Source organism: Phaethon lepturus, unplaced genomic scaffold (assembly GCF_000687285.1).
Source record: "Phaethon lepturus isolate BGI_N335 unplaced genomic scaffold, ASM68728v1 scaffold33326, whole genome shotgun sequence".
NCBI classification, from domain to species: Eukaryota; Metazoa; Chordata; class Aves; order Phaethontiformes; family Phaethontidae; genus Phaethon; species Phaethon lepturus.
In genome coordinates, this window is record NW_010548875.1 from 46,648 (window position 1) to 65,489 (window position 18,842).

Here is an 18,842-nt window from a genome sequence, read left to right on the forward strand (position 1 = left end):
CCTCCCGCAAAACGTGTGAAATGCCCAAAAACCACCTAAATAAAAACCTCTTGAAAACACACCTGCCCCCATGCTCCCCGCTGCGTTTGGGCAAATACGGCCCACGCCCAGGGCTAGCAGCATTCGCCACTGAAAAACGTAAAATAAAGCCATTTTTTTTTTCCTCAGAAACTCCAAGGTCTTGGGGAGGCGGCTCTGGCGATGGCCCCGTGTTTCCCAGTACCGTTTCATTTTCCCCTCATTTTCCAGCCAGCTGAACAACAATAAACAGTGTCATTTTGATATGATGTATTTATATTTACATGGTACATTTTAAAGCAATAGCTACACTGATCATACATATTAGAAACAATAAAAAAAGAAGTTAAGAACTAAAATGTACATCATACACTTGTATATATATTTTTGTTTTTTTTTACACAGAGGTAAAAAGGCTTATAAAAATCAATACAACAGGGTTTTAACTTTTAGTATATAGATACAATAATGATGAGGCTTCAGGCACTTTAATTTGTTAACGTGAGCGATAGCTTGGAAAACAAACAAACAAACAAAAAAAACTTTCCACAACAGAAAAAAAAAATTTGGTTAATGTTTTGTTACCACAGATACAAAAATAAAATCTGAATAATTTCTCTCAAATGATTGATGTCAGTATTGCAAAGCTGACTGGGAGAACGCTACACACTGTTCAGCGGCAGTGTGGAAATTAAGGAGAAATATTTACAAAAAAACACCCATTTCTATCATTGTGCCCTTACACCACTGCCTTCACAAACCAAATAACACACGCAGCAAAATCTACAAGTATTACAGAAACCCAAAAGAAGAGGGAGGAAGGAAAAGGGGAAGATAAAAATATTAAAAAAAGAGGGATTTTTTTCTTTTTTAAACTTTTATTTCCAGACATATAGAAAGGCTTGGAGTATGTCTACTTTACTTAAATAAATAGGGGCACTTCAAGACCGGACAAAAAGCTGTAAGATCTTTTTGTAGTGTTGTGCTTTATAGAGAGAAGATCTTACAGATGTTTGTTTACATGAAACAACTTTGAGAACAGAAATAAAAGGAAAAGGTTGTTCCACTGATTTTTTTTTTTCTTTTTTTGAGGCTGGCTTGATGTTTACTAGACACCATTGAGAGATTTGTCAACTGCTATTAGGCACAAAATATTTATGTTTCATTCAGCAAACCCAGACACATCACCCAGAGTGTAACACTCCATCCCTTTTCCATTATCATTCTTTTTTTTTTCCCAACCGAAAAAATCCCCAACAACTGCTACGAATTAAGCCTACCAAATTCTACAGTGTATAAGCACGTTGCATACTTAATTCACGGTTGACTAAAAAGCTGTGATTAACTCTTAGAGGAACCGTTGGGACATTCCACCAAGAAAGAATGGCAAGCATTCCTTTTACATTTATTTGGCAAATTAATTCATTTAAAAAAAAAAATTCCTCTCTTTTAAGACTGATGTCAATGTGCAATAGAGGGAGGGAAAGGACATGCGCCCACTGGCAATTTACTGCAGAAAGAAATTATGGCAGGAACAGCAGTGCCAGCTTTGACAAGCCAATCCCTAGCTGCCTCAAAGTATTCAGATTGTACTATGCTAGTTAGAGCTCACTGCGCTAAATCTTTTTTTTTTTTTTTAATAAAAATTATTTGGCTATTCCTTGTAATATATTAGAAAAATACTCTTTTTCCAAGCTAATTACAAGCCTTGTACACAAGACAACATGACATTAAAAAAAATTAAAAAAAAAAAAAAATTAAGTAATCTTATCCTGTTGTATGCACCTTATGCATCCACTTGAAAAATCTGGGTGGTGAACTGGGGAAGGGAAAGCCAGGGAGGCGCTTCGGTCTGGCTCCTGCAAAGACTCGCATGCTTAATCCTACGCATAGACTTACAGAAATGCCGGCTGCACGCACAATACATCGAGACGTGTAAGCATCTGGAGGATTGGGACCGCAGGTCAGGAAATGGAAGTGGTGATTAATATCCTGGCTTTTGATTTTAAATACCTGTTTAGACTGCTTCTACCGTGGATGCGTATGTTCTCATGCTCATGTATTATACAGAAAACAAACAAACAAATACGATTTTTCCATATAATCCACCACTTAATGCAGCATTTCCCCAGAATTGCCATAATAGTGCTTTTGACATTGCATTGTTAGTAATTCTTTGCATAACAACAATTTTCCTCATCTGGAACCTTAGTGTTTTATTCACAGATCATTACATGGCTGGTTAATGAAGAAGTTCCCTTTCTTTTGGGCAGAACTCTGAAAACACAGTTTTATTTTTCCAATGTTATTTAGGGAAAAAAGAAAACCCTAAAATTTAAGTTTCCCTTTCAAGTAGTGGTCTGAAATGATTACAGGTAAGGAGAACTACCAGATTCTCAATGGTTATGTGACTATGGTAACCGAGTCTTGCTTTCTGTTCACAGAACTTTATGAACAGAGAAATAGTTTAAGATGTTTGCTGAAGGAAATGACAATGGACTCTAGAAGAGAAACTGCAGCTTAGATGGCTATTTTGGCTTTGGAAAATGGAACAAAATACCCAAAGAAAACCAGTGATAGAAATACTGTGTTGTGGTACAAGTTTGTTACTAGCACACCTTCTATACACACACAATAACTTGACAGCAAGTTAAAATATCTTTCAAGTTGAGATTTCATTCACTACACCCCGTTTCTAGAAATGCCAAAGCTTGCTAATGCGCTGATGGTACCGCACAAGCGGAGGCAAGACGGACACAACCTGGAGATGTTCTACAATCCACCACCATTTAAAGCATTTCTTTTCTCAATCTCGTTTTAACTGGAAAAAAAAAAATTAATATAAACATGTACAAGACAGTCTGTTTTGATTACATATTAATAATACAAAAGTCTATGCTGCAGGTTAGTTAGTTAGAACACTTGATGAGCAAATCAATGCAGTGTGAGCCCCAGACGACCGAATGTGAAGTGATCCGAACTGGTGGTTTCTGGATGCTGTTGGGCACAGTGGCTGCATCAAAATGAGTGATCTCAATGCTCCAAAACCAACGTGTTCCTTCAACTACAGGAAAAACATAACACTTCGAATGCATCTGTAGTCATCCAGCAGCTTTGTGTTTTCCACCACAGCACCTGCACATGACCCCACAGTGGTAACAAGCCCGAAGCGGCAAGTAACAGCACATACATGGAGCAATGAAAGACAAGGCGATAAGGGCCATCCACCGGAGGCAAAACATTTCATCACTGGTGTCACACGAGCAAGGATCTGTATAGTCTCCTTCTGGATCGGACATACAGTGATAGAGCATAGTGTCTGCACACCACATACAGCTCACTCGATGGATGCAAGTCTTGACACGGTCTGGAGCATCCTGGCATTGACCCCGTTTGTTCTCCTCGTGGTTGAACATGTCCCTGCAGTACACGCACCGTGACCTCTCACCATCTTCCTTCCGCCTGGGCTTGAATTTGACAGGTTGAGTCTTTATCACAGCACCCTTGATATCTTCACCCAGGTCAAAGTCCGAGTTGTCTACGTAAGGATAAGTGTATTCATGTTTTGAGGCCTCGCTTTTGGCAAAACGTACGTAGGAGTCCATGTCATCAGGATCAAAGTTCTTTCCTCGTGCTGGGGCATGGCGATAGTCCTCGTATCCAGTCATCCAAATCTTTTCCCGAGGATTGATGCGCACGATCTCCTCATCATCGTCTGGAAAGTTGACGTGTCGGTAGGATCGCGGTACTGACTGTGGAAGTAGGGATGGAGATGAAGAGGGAGAAAAGGTAAATAAGCTCACTTTGCTATCATCAGCAATCACTGTGTCCTTGCTTAGTGAAAAGCCAATATTTAACAATTTTGTCTTCCCTTCTTTGTATGCCCTTCACTGTGACCCATCACAGAGTTTCAGCCTTTGGCTCAGGAACGAGCACAACTGTCATAGACCTACAACAGTCTGTGTGCACGTGGTACAACGTAACGTACTAAATCACACTGTAAACCCCCTTTTATTTTTTTTTTCTTTTAAATAATTGGAAGCCATTTAAAGCTAACAGAACAAAATAGGGAGAAAGGAAGGGAGGGTCTTTCAGGGATGTGGGGGGAAAACCAAACACCAGTCTCAGCTATGGCAGACAGAGCCCTTTAGGTGGCAACACTGGGAAGAAACCTTACTTGTTCTAGATGGTAGTGGTCAGAGCTATAATGGTCGTGAAGGTGTCCACGAGTGCAAATTCTTCGATGTTCGCAGGATGCAGGAGAAGCCAGCGTTCGCACAGGCTGTTCCCTTTTTTGAGAGGAGTTGGAGGAGCTATCTGTAGCATTCTGTTTTAAATGGAAAGGGGGGAAAAAAATCGTCATACATTCAGCTGTTGCTGCATGCGGTATTAAAAGAGATGTTTTGCCACTCACTGACTTCGTACACACCGGCAATATTGACAGCGGGCAGCTTCATAAAGTTTCACATAAAATACTTGAAAGAGGCAGATCTGTTGCCAGGCAATAAAAGCTGTCGCCACATGCATGGAAAAATAACGTGCCATAGCCTACCCGTGACATATTCACCAACACCACTCGTATTCGCTTGGCATGTTATTTGTTGTACTGAGCATTGTGGGATGGTGAGCGTTTACGCTAGAAGCTACCTCTGAAGAGCAAAGTTACTCCATCAAATGATGCGATTGTGCAAGTCCTGCAGGCACACTCAAGACAGAGCATCTGTGTATCCAGGCTGTACCCAACGAGTTTCCCACGCTACAAAAATACTGGCAATTTTGTTAACCTGCAGGCATCCCATTAAGCCAAAAACTCCTTTACACGTTCTTCTCCAAACACTCACTGAATTCCAGTCCATCACAGGCTACTTGAATAGTCAGCTTTCCTTTAAAAACTTCAGGTTTTGGTTTTTTTTTTTTTTCCCCCCTCGTTTTGTCACTAATCTCTAATGTGTCATGACTGTTACTTGTGTTTTCATACATTCCTGGCTCACAGTGAGCACTTTCTTTAGGTTAATTAGTTACATCATTACACAACAGCGATCACGAAAGGGTGAAGTATCACGCAATAACATGCTGTTGCCAATACCCACAGTTTCTTAATATACGTATTCCTGCTCCTGGAGAAATAAACAGTGAGGTACCAGTCTTAGCCATCCTTTCTCCATAGCCCTTCCTTGGTTAAAATTGTTTCCATACAATATCTAGTCATTCAGGATTTTGCCTCTTAATTCTTTTCATAGATTGGTCAGGCTTTTTCATATTACCATGCATATCAGAGGACAGCCGTTAAATGCATTAACAGATCAGGAGCAGTAAAAAGAGCCTCCACAATCAGAAGAGCTGTAACATTGCACGTGCCTAAAATTTTGGTGCTTTGACCTAAGAAAAAACTCCATCCCTGTCCATCTAACAGGTTGTGCTGCAGCTGTGATGAGTCTGAGGTAAAGGTTTCCATTTGCCACAACAGTTAACTAGAGACATAACCTCAAGAGCAGAGGAAAGTTGTATCAGTAGTGGGAGAAGACTGGTTTTACCTGAAAAACCTTCTCTCCTTGTCAAGAATGTACTCCCCAAATACTATTTTCCAATTAATCGTACTAGACATGTCTCTTACTCCAAGAATACAAGAGCACACATTGTGGATATTTGTTTATTCTGAAAACAACGCTCTACAAGACTCTGTCCAAAGGTGAGCACACCTTGAAGCATTACAACACAAAATAGACACTGATCTTCTTTAACTGGTTTAGCACTTAAAAGCACCGAACTCCCAACTTACTTTGTTGAAAGCAAATATACAGATCTGTTTGCAGTGTGATGTAACGCCAGGCTGGGTGATCTGAGAGGTACAACAAGCAGGATGAGTTTTGAATGGCTGACCCACCCATTAGGAACAGATTTTCAATACATGTGTTTGTTTTGGTTGGACTTTTTTAAACAAGTACCTAGAAGCAGATCAACTCTTAAGATAGTTAACACCACCTCTAAAATGTAACTGCACTGATATTCCGACTCTTTTCATCAGCCCAGTCTTCATAACTTATTAGACAAAGGAACTTCAAATCTGCGGTTTAAACCCTTCAAAGCTGATTCTTGTGCCTGTAACTTTAGGTCCTACAGTACCTACCACATTTTAGGGACATTTCAAAAGAAAACGAGCACAGCTTCTACATGCAAGTACTTCATAATGACATTAAGCTTACAACCTATTTGGAAAAACCTGAGAAGAGTGGGGATTTAGGTACAACACCCACCTCATACGAGTACCTTTTTGCAGTGCTGTACGCAGTGCAGACCCAGATGCCGAACTGTAATTTAAGCTGCTCAGAACAACAACAGAGAGGCACACGCCCCATAGTCCGGGGGCAGCCTCAGTCTGCAGCATGCTCGCAAAGTTAAACTTTGACTGGCATGAACCGAGAAGGAGGCAAGGCCTTAACACGGTGCCGTGCCAGCCAGCAGGACCCTTCACCTTCACCGGAACGGCGGCCGAGCCCTGCTGGGACAAGCCTTTCGTGGATACCCTCCGACAACATCATGGGTGATCACGGTCAAAATAACAAAGCCTGGGAAAATTACCCAACTGGAGGAGGTTGCACATACTGGCCTGAATCCCCCTCACCCTCCTAGATGAAAATAAAAATCCCAAACTGGATATAACTGCTAGATAATCTCAGCGGGGCAGCTGGGAGCTATAACCAGCCCCCCAAGCAGCAGCATGCTATTTGCTGCCTCTCGGGGAAGGCAGTATTTCTGCAACAGGCAATTGGAAAAGAGGCTGCAAGTGATTTTTATCTTGCCTGATTCTTATCTACCCTTGCTTTCCTCCACACCTTATTCTCCTTCAGACCCGGCAGAGCAACCGAGCCTCTCCTCCACATGTGTTGACACGGCTACAAAACCTGTTTGCAGCATACCACAGAGGCTGCAGCTCTGGCCTCCACTTTCACCTTATTAAAAACTGCTGCATTTCCACGTTCAACGTCCTCAGATTAGAGGGGCAGTTTGCCAACACAAACACTTACTCTAAGCGCACAGAAAGGCAAGCTATCCGAGACTAGGTCTCTGCTCACTCGTCCGTAAAAAAGTTCACGCTGCCTCCTGGTTGGTGACACTAAAGGCAACTGGTTGACAAACACAGTGTCTACAGGGTTACCTTGCTAACCGTCGGCTGGGATAAGCACTTGTTGCTTTCCAACAAGGTCCCTCACCAAGGCTTCAAACTTCTGTAGGAGAAGAGGTGGCTCTCAACATAGGAATGAGTGGTTTGAAGACTGGGAAAATGGGGTAGAAAATACCCCCTTCCCAAGAAAAAAGTCACCAATGAACCCTACATGTCTATATGTGTGCTGGTGAGCATACTCATGAATGATCTGAAGAGGACGTGAACAGCAAGATGACACGGATTTCTGATAAGCAAGGAAGTAAAAATGAAAGCTGCTCCTGACAACTTGCTTAAGAATCTAATAATGCCTAGAGACTGGATGTTAAAAGACATTTAATTACCACCAAAGAGCAAAATGACAGAAACACCATGACCTGACATGTACAACGATGCACTCTGAGACAGCTATCACTGCTCGGGAAAGAGGTCTTAGAGTTAAAACAGGCAGCCCTGTAACACTGCCAGCTTGGTGGCTCAGCAACAGGTGGAAAAAAAAAGCAGCAAGCAGCAAAGATCATCATCAAGGCATTGCAGGTGTCTGCTGTGCTTCCCCAAGCTCTCTGCAGTTCTGACCTCCCCTCCATGCTGTGTCAATAAGAGTATTCCCACTATGGCAAGCTCCCAGAGCCATGGTCAGGACAATTGAGGACATGGGACGGCTTCTCAACAGCAGCTAACTAAATAGCCTAGCTCTCTCTAGCCTCAAAAGTGATGATGGAAGGGACCATGAAGATGGGAAGAGAAGAAGTCTACTGAATCATGAGTCCCATGGGAACATGAGTAGGAAGAGATTATTCCTGTGGTATCCTTCAGAAGAGAAAATCGTGAGGCATTCACTGGAACAGGCTCAGATAAGGTCCAAACAGAAGGAGGTACTTCTGACAGAGCCCATAGTTAAAAAGTGGTTCAAGAAGCCATACAGAAACCATCAGAAGAAAATAAATGACTGAGGATCAAACGCATGATGGTGCTCAGGCCTTCAAAAAGCACATTGTTCTCTCAGTACCACTCCACTGGGACCGAACCTGGTCTTGGTGACTAGTGAAAATCAGGCACATTCTCAAAGTAGAGGCACTCCCATCTTCAGCCAAGTGCCAGTACGAACAAACGATGGCAAGACTTTGTCAGTGATGGAAGCAGGGAACAAGTTTGGTCCACTGTGACAAGACTGGGTCTTGGCTGTGATTTTCTACCACCAGCATAGCAGTGAAAATTTTGGGGAGGATGGTGGAGTGGGGAGACACAAGAGGTTTGTTGCAAGTCACACAAATACAACACACTCACCTACAGGAATACATCTAGAAAGGACATGGTCTCCAGAGCCAGGCTATTTCACCGATGGAAAAAATGTCCCAAACCATCGAGCCACCAGACTGCCAGAGAAACAGTCTTCCTCTAAAGCCCGTTGAAACCAATCCAGCTCCAGTATTTGTTTTTGAGGGGAAACTATTGAAAACATGCCCAGTAGCCGCGTAAGAGAAATGAACCCAAAAGTAAAGTTGTTGGAACAGGGAGTCCAGTAAGAAACTCCGTTTCAACACGCCCTCAATGCTCAATTAGAGAAATCTGTGCTGCACGTACTAGAGCTTTGCGATTGCTATGGCGGTCACGAAGTCTTGTGGTTTCACTGCTTGGATAACAAAATCATTAATCATGACCATAATAGTAATTTTATAAAACCCACGCTACACATTTCCTTTTGCAAGTGAGCTGTACATATCTGAGTGAGCACACATACTGCATGTTTGATATGGCTGCTTTGAGAAACAACACTGGGCTTCTACATGCAAATGATTGTACTGTGATCATTTTAAAAAAAAGTGTCCCTGTTTCCCCCCTCAGACTTTCAGAAGTGACTCATTAAATTAAAAAACCCTAGTCATTAGTAAAGAAGATTATGTTAATCATTTACTGCAGTTTACTTCTCATTGAAATGGATTTGTTACACAAGAACGGCCGGCTAATCAGGTGCCTAAGTAATATTCTGAGATAAGCATCTATCACAAAAACCAGTGAGAAAAAGAAGCCTTCTCCTGCTCCTAAGCTGGACTTACCACCTTGCCTCTAATGGCTTTATAGAATAGGTTCACCCCATGTGATACACCATCTAAGGATGACTACAAAAAAGAAGAAAGATTCATCTCAAAATTATGAAGCAATACAATATGTGGCAGTTTGTCAGAAGTCAGTTGCCAGAGGGAAATTATGGAGCTCTGTCACTTTTAACTTCCAGAAGTGCTCTCAGCCAGATAAAGCATTCACAAGTTTGCTGTCAAAAATAATAGTGGGCCAAGCAAGACAAGATGTTTCTTTTTTACCCTCCAGGATTTTAAGGGTTACATGAGGTGGGGAGGGCAAGGGAGAATAGAAGTATCATGATGTTGAACAAGTAGTTTTGCAAGTCCTAAAGGAATCAAAAACCCTGCGCCAGCCTGGCCTTTGCAAAGCACAAGCCCGCTACAAGCCAGCCTGCTCCTTATGGCCATGCTCCACTTGGTTCACCTCCCACTGCTGTGCAAGCCCACTCACTGCATCACCCGTATCTGAGGGAGAGTGCCAACATGCAGCATGGAAATGCAAAAGCTGGTGGGGGCTCAAGACCTCGTCTTCACCAAGGCAGCCTTCTGCAACAGCCAGACCTCCTTGCGGCGGCTCCTCTGTTTGCTTCGGGAAGCCTGGACGTGTTAAAGAGGAGCCCACTGCCATCTTGTCATGCGAAAAGACATCCCCACCGTCCCCAGGACAAGAAACCCTTCTCCGTCACCTATTCACAGATTGAGGACCAGCCTGGAAAACTGACAGCCAGCAAGTTATATCCTCCCCGCAGCCGTAGCCCCACTGCCTCCGTCTGAGACCCGCACGATATGGTCCCCGCAGGCAGCCAGAGCCCTTTGTTTGTGTGCTCTGCCCAGGTGCAGTCCCTTGGGAGCCCTGGCACAAGCCAGCTTTTCTTTGCTTGGCCCTTTTCATTCGCTGGAATAAGGGAAAACACAGCTGTGCTATCAATACAGAAAGGAAAAATGATAAAGTCGGCAAAAACAGCAAGCGAGCAATACAGAGCTAAGTGCCAATCTGAAGTTTATCTGAGGAGCCTCCTGTTTATGAACTTGACAAAAAGGAAGTCCGAGAGCTATTTTGGATGCATGGCAAAGAAACTTCCACCTTTCCAAAGAAATTAAGATAAAATACAGTCTCCCAGAACGCCCTCATCTTAATCTTGCCAGAACAAGTCTTTTCTTTCCTCTCCAGTGGTTTTTTTAAGCCTAAAGAGATACAGCACTTCTAAATTTCACAGAGAGAAGAGCAAAAATCCTGTTTTTTGTCTCAAAACACCTTTTTCTCTCTATTCAAGAAAATTAGAAAAGGAAACAGTTGACATTTTCCATCCACCTCTAAGCATGCCCTGTATACTCAGGACAGCCCACTTCAAAGGGGGCTTGGATTATCTAAGTGTTAAGAAAAAGGTTCAGTGTGAAAAATCTTTTAAGATTTGAGACTCCGTCTCCTCAGCACAAGCTTTTAATTTGTCATGGCAAGGTAAAGCCATGGAAGAAAATGCTTTTGTCAAATTTCTGTTCGTTTTCTATCACTGAAGACAAGACAGAAATTGCACTGAAGAAAATCCTTTCCATACATTTTTTGAAACGTTTTGATATTCTCATCACTGAGGACCGCTGGAGCTGAACCTAGTTCTACTCCCTAGCAGGGAGTCTGAAGGAAAAGCTTCATGTTAGTTCCTATTCCAGTACAGTTCAAAAACAAATTGGCTGTACACAACCATTACAATAGGCATGGATTCAGATTTTTCTAAAACCAGAACAGGACTATAATTTCTAAAATGTTTGGACTGTTTCCTAGTCACCACTTACAGAAATACCAGTATAAAGTGCGGAAAGCTAGCTAGTTTTACTGCTACCTTTTTTATTTTTATTTTTCAGTTTTGTGGTTATAGCTTTCAGTGCCAGAAAGATGCTGGTGGCTGTGCTGTCTTAAGTCAGCAAAACTTCAGGAACATTTCCAAGGACCCAGTGCACAAGATCATCTCCGTTAAGCAAATGCTAAACCTGATTCTGGCATCATCGGTCAGTTCTGCATGGACCATAGATGTGGCTTAACGGCCCATGTGAAGGAGTAAAAAGAATATACGAGAATCAGACACAGTTAAGCGACACACCAAACACTCAGATGTTGTAAGGGGGAAAGCTCAGTGAGACTTTCCTGTTTCACTACTTGTCACTGCTACAAGGGGTCAGACACGTCTCTGCAAAAGCAGGCACTTGAACAGATACAAAAAGAAATGCCTGCAAAAGTCAGCAGAGGACTGAAGTAAGACGGTACCTCATTTTCCTCAGACTCAGCCCAGGACCAGAGGCTGTGAGCGGGTCTATGTGACATTTCCTTCCCATATGATAACCCCTTGTCTTGCCCTTACCACACCACTGGACTAGCACACTGCTTCAATGGAAGGAAAAGTCTTTGCATCAGGTACTTCTAAGGGAAAACCAGAGTGTTTTAAGGAGAAAACAACCAAGCCCCAGTTACTGGGGCTGCTCCCCAGGCAGCACAGCAGTCCCACGGGTACAGTGGTGAGTGGGATGGCTCTGCCTACCGACGCGGTGCTCATGTCCTCGTCAATCTGCAGAGCTTCTCCTTACCATGACTCCTATGTTTCTTCCTTCATTCCTGTAACTCCTCCTTGCTGTGGCCTGACTGGATTTCTCCATGCTGAGATGAGCTACGTTGCTTCAACAGGATCTTTTTACCTAAACCTGGGAACTGTTTAAACCACCCAGTTGTTTAAAACCACCTAGGGACAGAGGCAGGCTTTTTGTTTTTGCACGAAGGGCTCCGTTAATCTGTTTATGCCTTGGAAATGACATCCTGGTGCGGACCACAGCATTGTCGGGATGATCAGCTGCCCAATATTTGTGTTTGTACAGCTCCGTGAAAATTAGCAGAGCCTCCCTCCTCTGACAAGTAATATTAGCCACGTTACCACAGCTGTCCTCTGCTAAGGCCAAGAGCGACGGCCACCGAGGTCTGTACCACCACTGGGAGGTGATGGTCCCTGCTTCTCTCTCCCACCGGTCCCATCACCTGCTCTGTGCACATGTTTGCGTGGAGAACCACAGGAATCCAGCCCAAAAGTCATTTTGGTATCAGCTCCCTGACCCCAGCTGACCACCCATAGAGCCTTGTGCCCTAATGGCACAAGAGGGTCTCCAGGCAGAGCAGGGAGCAGAGCCGGGGGGTCTGGAGAGGGAGGTGGGTGCCAGCTCCTCTTTAAAGTCTTCCATCATTGACCTGCTTGTCATCAGCACAGCTGCAATTAATTTGGAAAGCGCTAGCTCTTAATTTTAAGATGCTAACGGGGAACTTAGCGCATGCAACGCTGCCAAAGAGCTTTCCTTTTGGAAGACGGGTAGGGATGCTAGGAAATAAAGGAGCGAAGCTCAGCCAGGGAGGGGGTGTTAAACACCGGCCGCGCACAGGGGATGGCGAGAGCCCGCGCTGCTGCTGAGCGCAGCCGGGAACAGATGGCTACGCCTAAGTCGGCACTGAATGTCAGCTCTTCTATACAGAAATTTCAAAGGGGCGGGGGGGGGGCAGGGGGAAGAAAATAAGGTGGAGGAGGGGAAGAAAAAATGCTAACAAAAATTAGATTAGCTAAGCTAAAAGAATCCGTGTACCTAGCCCATCATTAATGTCTTTGCTATGTACAAATTCAACACTTCAGCCTCTAAATTCAGCGGCGCACTCCTCCTGTGTAATACAACAAGTTAGAAACGGAGGGGGAAAAAAACAGTTAAACACAAACTTCCCACAGCAGACTGATACGATATTTTAAGAAGTCAGTTAGGGGTCATTTATTCATACAGTTATGAGCATCCACGTTATTTTAGCTGGAATCCATCACCAAAATAGAACCCAACAGCTGATGCAAACTTCTAAAATACCCTCTTCACATGCACTGCAAATATGTCAGGCTCCACTTAAAAATGCAACAATACTTACTTCCTTCTGCCTTTCCTCCTCCTTTTGCAGACAAAACCAGAGCTAGATTAACTGCTCCCTATAATCACTTCTGATTTAATTTTCGTAAAATATTTACAAGATACAGGGTGAGCAGACCCTTGGCAAAACACATTAGGCAGGTGAGGGAAGGAAACAGGGCTATTTAGATGCAGTTGTTTATAATGCATTTCTGTACTGGGCAGAAGTCCATTTTGAGCTCCCTGGACTCATGTATTCTGTTGCTGGCCCTCAGTTACTACCAAACACATGCCTGGGGTGGGGGAGGAATACCGTCCTGCAGTATTTTGTCAGTCAGAGGGTTGTTTTGTGTTTTTTTTTTTCTTTAAAGGGGTGAAAGGGGGAGCCTACCTCTTTAAAAGGAAAATAATTCTTGAAGCCTCATGTAAAAGCACATTTCATTCTTTAGCTTTTCCAAACTCCTCCTTTTCCTTTCCAAACTCTCCAAAAAAAGAAACCCCAAACAAAAAAACCCACCATTTGAAAGGATACAACCAAGTTATGGTTAGACTAGCAAAAACTCAGGCAAGCACTCCAAGCAGCCTAAACTCTTGTGTTTTGTTTTTTTTTCTTTTCTTTTCTACCTGTTACATGAGCCAACAGATGCAAACCAGATCTGCCAGTGTTTAAACAGTACGTGGAAATTACAGGCTCCCTCCCGAAGAGCAGGGCAACGTAGTCATTTGCCCCGCAGTTCCGATCCAGCCCCCTTCACATCACCACCAAGACGGGTGCTCCAGCCCGGCCCCAGGAGCCAAATGCTTTCTCCCCTCTAAATTACACAGAGGCTGGGATGCCAGGGCTGAGCCCGGCTTTGCCCGCTCACTCCAGACCTGCATCCCTCCCGGCCCCACCAGCGCCGCTGGGTTATGCGCCGGGCGGTGATTCCCTAATCCTTTCTGCCGTGGCGCGGGAAGTTGTCAGTCATCGCTCTGTCCCCCGGCCAAGGCTGCCTCTTTCCAACCGTGTTTACACCCCAGGCGAGGTCCGCTCTGCCTGTCAGCTTCAGAGGCGGTGCCCGGGGACCGGCGAGACGCCCCGAATCTGGCTGGCGTCCCCGGTGCTTCCTACCACGAGCGCCCCGGGACAAACCTTTTCGTTCGAACACAGCAGCAGGAGAGATTGCAGCTTATAAATATAGCTGCTTGCTGAAAGCGACTTCCTTAGGTTGTATATTAAAGTAAGAGAAAGGCCATTTTCTGTTTTTGCAAAATTTTCAAGCACCCCACAGCTGAAAAAAGGGACCGTACACCTCAAAGGCTAACTGCGTAGCCTGGATTAAAGAAGGAATCTTAATGGAAAACTGTAGTAATATCAGCTATATATTTTCAAGGTAAGAGCGTAACATTTGGCCGCAACACACCCCAATCAACACCCACCTCAGCTACCCTGTCACCTCCTTCTTGTCTCAGTTGAAGGATGAATTTGGCAGCGGCAACATGAAGGAGGAAAATGCCACAAATACTAAGCCAGGCTCAGCCACCTGTGAAAGAACCACCTTACTTGTACCACTGGCACAAGGGCAACAAAGGTCTGCAGTGAAGCTGTCTTGCAGAAAGCGAAATTTCTTTACCAACAGAGCGGTCAAACGTCGGAACTGGTTGCCCAGGGAGGTGGTGGAGTCACCATCACTGGAAGTTTTCAAAAAACGTGTAAACGTGGCACTTCAGGACATGGTTTAGGTAGCCTGGTGGTGTTGGGCTGATGGTTGGACTTGATGATCTTAAAGGTCTTTTCCAACATTAATGATTCTGTGTGTATCCACGGCCAGGGGGTACGCGACAGATTTCAGGCAGCACGCTGAATATTAGCAGGGTGGCTGAGGTTTTTTGCCGCCCGCTTAGCCGATCGCTCTTACAGTTTCCCTTGAGCCAGCACTTCTGTTTCTCTGGCCCTACAGCGAGCTGGCTTGAGGAGCTAAACCACCGGAAAAGTATTCGCTTTCTTTTACAGGGCTAGTTTTTGGTTCACTTCCCCGGGCTGGCTCAGCGCGGGGTCAGCCGTGCTGGTAGAAGGGGGATGGCAGGAGCCCTTCTCCGCTCCGCTGGCTCTCAGCGGCGCTGAGGATGCATCAATCAAGCTGCATCCCTCGGCTGTGGTTTCACATAGAGCACCAAAATAACCCCTGCAACCTCATTTCGGCTCCCCCGTGCCGACTCTGCTCTTGGCATGCAAAAGCAAGGTGGGGGGAACCAAGCTGGCTGGAAAATAACTTGCTTTTCACGGGTGTCTTGCCTCAAATCAGGTCCCCCTTACATAATGCTGAAGAAATGCCTGGGCAACCACAGCTGAACAAAAGCAAGGCCAAAACGAGAAGGCCACAAACCCAGCCTGCAGAGCTCCGTCGACAAGCCGAGGTGGGCAAAAGCACCACGCTGCAAACACGGAAAAGACGAGCGGCGCTTGCAAGTGCTCCTCCTGGTTGAGGGTGAGGGATCAGAGCTATCCAAGGGAAACAGCGAGGGCCACGGTAGCTGCTCTTGGGGAGGAACAGCAAAGCCCACCTTCAGCAAAGGGTCCCAGGGACGGCTTTGTCAGCAGCAAGCAATTCGGGCTCCACCTCCGGATGCTCACCCTCCTGCATCTCCCCTTTATCTGGGCTGCTGTTGTTGCCTGCGGGGCCATGCACGAAGCCCAACTAGGAAGCTGATCCAGGTTAAAAAATAATCCTTTCAAAAAAAGTCAAAGAAGAAAAAAAAAAAAAATCTCTTCCCCCCTCCATTTTACTGTATGTTAAGGAAGGGCAATTTCATCTTGGCTATGTTTTGTTTCTGACACGTTTGTGCCTTAAGCACACAAACGCACTAAAGCATTCAACTCCAAGTGAAGTAAAAGGGAACACGCTCATAAACAGCTTCACGCTTTAACTCATCACATAGTTTAAGTACATTACTACACAGCCAAATTATTTTTTCGGAAGACAAACCATGCAGCTAGCTGATTGCAAGTGTGACACGGTGCTACAAGGCACTCGCATCACGAATTCATCAGGTAGAAACTACAGCCAGGGAGGCACCAGTCAATTCACCTTTGGACAAGGAATCCTACAGGCAGGTTTGCTGGTGACCCTTCTCGTCCCAAAGCCTCAGGCGACTGCGTATTACAAGAAGAAACAGGATTTCAGTAATCTGACGATTACTTACATGAATGCAAGTCTGGTTATACGTAACAGAATAATTAGAATACAAAACCAAAACAGCCAGCACACTAAAATATGCCACCATATCATCATTTAAGCACAGGGAAAGGGGAAAGCGAGTCTTAAAGAAAGAAATGAAAAACCTAACAAAAAAAAAATCTCCTTTGAACTGCTGGGGCAAACTGAAAAAAACTCAATACTTAACTGGTGCACAAATTACAACACTCACAAGTTCTGGCAAGATACAGCTATAAGGAAACTTCCATCACAGCAGAAGATCATATTTCAGTTTCCTGCAGGATATATCCCAATCCCAGTGCAGGACCAACTGTGTACGTATGCGGGAATAGTACAGCGCCAGGAAATACACTGCAAAAACGGTCTTGAGAGGAAGAATTGTGACAAGAGAAATTGCTTACTCTCAGCAAAGTAGCTCAACACATCCAAGTCGCTGCTATAATTAGCTGCATAAAAACAACACAACAACGAGACTTGAAATATCCAAAAGCAATAAAGATATTTTCTGCTTAATAATTTGTTACTGAACAAGAGATGCTCCTTGCCTTGCCTTCACAACAGACACCCAAATGCCCCAAGCTCTCAATAGGCTGATACTTGCAGGACGGGAACGCTTCCCGTATTTGGGCTAACATGGGGGGAAAAAAAAAATTAAAAAAAAAAAAAGTTTTAAAAAACTTTAAAAAAAAATCATATCGTTTCTTTTGGGTCTGGTTTTGTGACAGGGAACACTTTTCCGCCTCCTCCACAAAGCGCACGCAGGTGCCCATGACCAACCAAATTTCCAACCGCGCTCCCATCATCTCCCCCGCCGGCAGAGCGGTGACTGCCCGACCCTTGGGAAGCACTACAGTACTGGTTGGGTGATCCCGTCCTTGCCAGGGACTCAGGAGTTTGAAGATTGTGTATGGTAAAAGGACCAGACTGACAGTTTGGTTTAGAAAAGGCGGTGGGGGGGGGCGGGAAGTTTTCACTGTTTTAAAGCCTTAGACTGAAACAGGGACAAAGCAACTGAAGTTCAGTGCATTTGGGAATTGTGTAAAACTGCATATTCCTGATTCGCAGCAGAAAAGCCTGCTTTGCCCACCAGAGATTCACCCAAAAGCAAAAAAGTAGTATGATAAATACAATAAAGCAATACCTAAATTGTGCAAGACCTCTGCTTCTGCCACCTTTCTTTTAACGAAAGCAAATAAAGCTTCAAATCTACCCCACAGTTCTCTCTCCTATCAGTTCCCCGTAGCTCTTCTCTTCATTTACATCTCACGAATCTGTTATACACAAAAGAATAAACAGATTTTATGTTCCGCGTACCTCCACACCACAGTGATTTTTGTATTTCCTTCTGACCAGAACAACAGGCTGTGAGCGAGCAAGGAGAATCTACAGGCTGAAGTAGGTAGTAATTGCCCCTACAGTTTTGAAGGACTTAAAGAAAAGAGCAGCTGCCATCCCAGACGACAGCAGCGATAACACCTCCGTCTCAGCGGCAATCATATGAAACTATCGGCAAGTATAGCTTGCTTGTATTGGCAGAAAGAGTAAAAATATAAACAGGTTAATTTCCAGCATCACTTAAAAGAAACAGGAGGTCCTGAAGGAAAGGGAGAAACACGCTATAAAAAACCTGACAGCCAGAGAAAAACTTTCCACTTGACCTTCCCTACTGAAAAATCTCTTTGAGCATCGTTTTCCATTCACATTGAGTGACGTGAATTTGTTGTGGGCGAAGTTAGCCTGAAGCAAGGCACTAAAAACCAAAAAGGAATAAAAAGAAGCTGGCCTTAAAATAGGTGGATATTCAGGACCTTTTCACTATTTCAGTGGCATCTCTGCTGCCTCCTGACCCCTGGCAGAAAAGTAGGAAGAATTCCACCGAGAGGCTGATACACCCTGGTATCAAGGGGAGGAGGAAAAAAAAAACAAAAAACAATTAAACTACGGCTAAACCAATGACTTCAGACTCTGGGACTACCTCGGTCATCAGTCTGCTGGCACAAATCAAGGCGGATGTCACAGCGCTGAAGTGCAAAGAGCGGCAGTTGTGTTCAGGCATGACAGGCGATTGTTAGAAGTTGGTGTTGCACTGACTGTTCAAGTGTAGGACGGGGATGCCCAGAGCACTTGCGTATAACTTGAGAGACCCAACTATAAAAAATAAGAATAAATCTTAGCCCAGTTCATTGCTCAAATCCAAAAAAGGTTTTTTTGGGGTCTTTTTTGGTGGGGGTTTTTTTGTTTTTTTTTTAGGGGGGAGGGATTTGAGCCTGTTGGTTTCTGTGTGTGAATTTCTCTCTTCTTGGCAAGTACTTTTTTTTTCCTTTTAAAATCTGAATTAGAATAGCTGTGGTTTACAATGCAAGCCCAAAATCCAGACATCAGAGGATGTGGCTAGCAGCAATGAGTCCTTCGGCCGTACATGCACCGCACAGCTGGCTGCTTAGCAGGAAGAATAACCTAGGTAAAGCC

General features: G+C 44.3%; 1 protein-coding gene across 1 annotated transcript in view; it reads right to left on the reverse strand.

Moving 5' to 3' along the window:
• Positions 1-1,718: 1,718 nt before the first annotated feature.
• SPRED2 (sprouty-related, EVH1 domain containing 2) overlaps positions 1,719-18,842 on the reverse strand; it is a 26,936-nt gene continuing 9,812 nt past the window's right edge. The window contains exons 4-5 of the mRNA XM_010290111.1: positions 4,196-4,345; positions 1,719-3,770 (exon numbers count right to left, since the gene is read on the reverse strand). Coding sequence (XP_010288413.1) covers positions 3,120-3,770; positions 4,196-4,345 — 801 coding nt within the window. The 3' untranslated portion in view covers positions 1,719-3,119. The remainder of the gene's footprint in view (positions 3,771-4,195; positions 4,346-18,842) is intronic.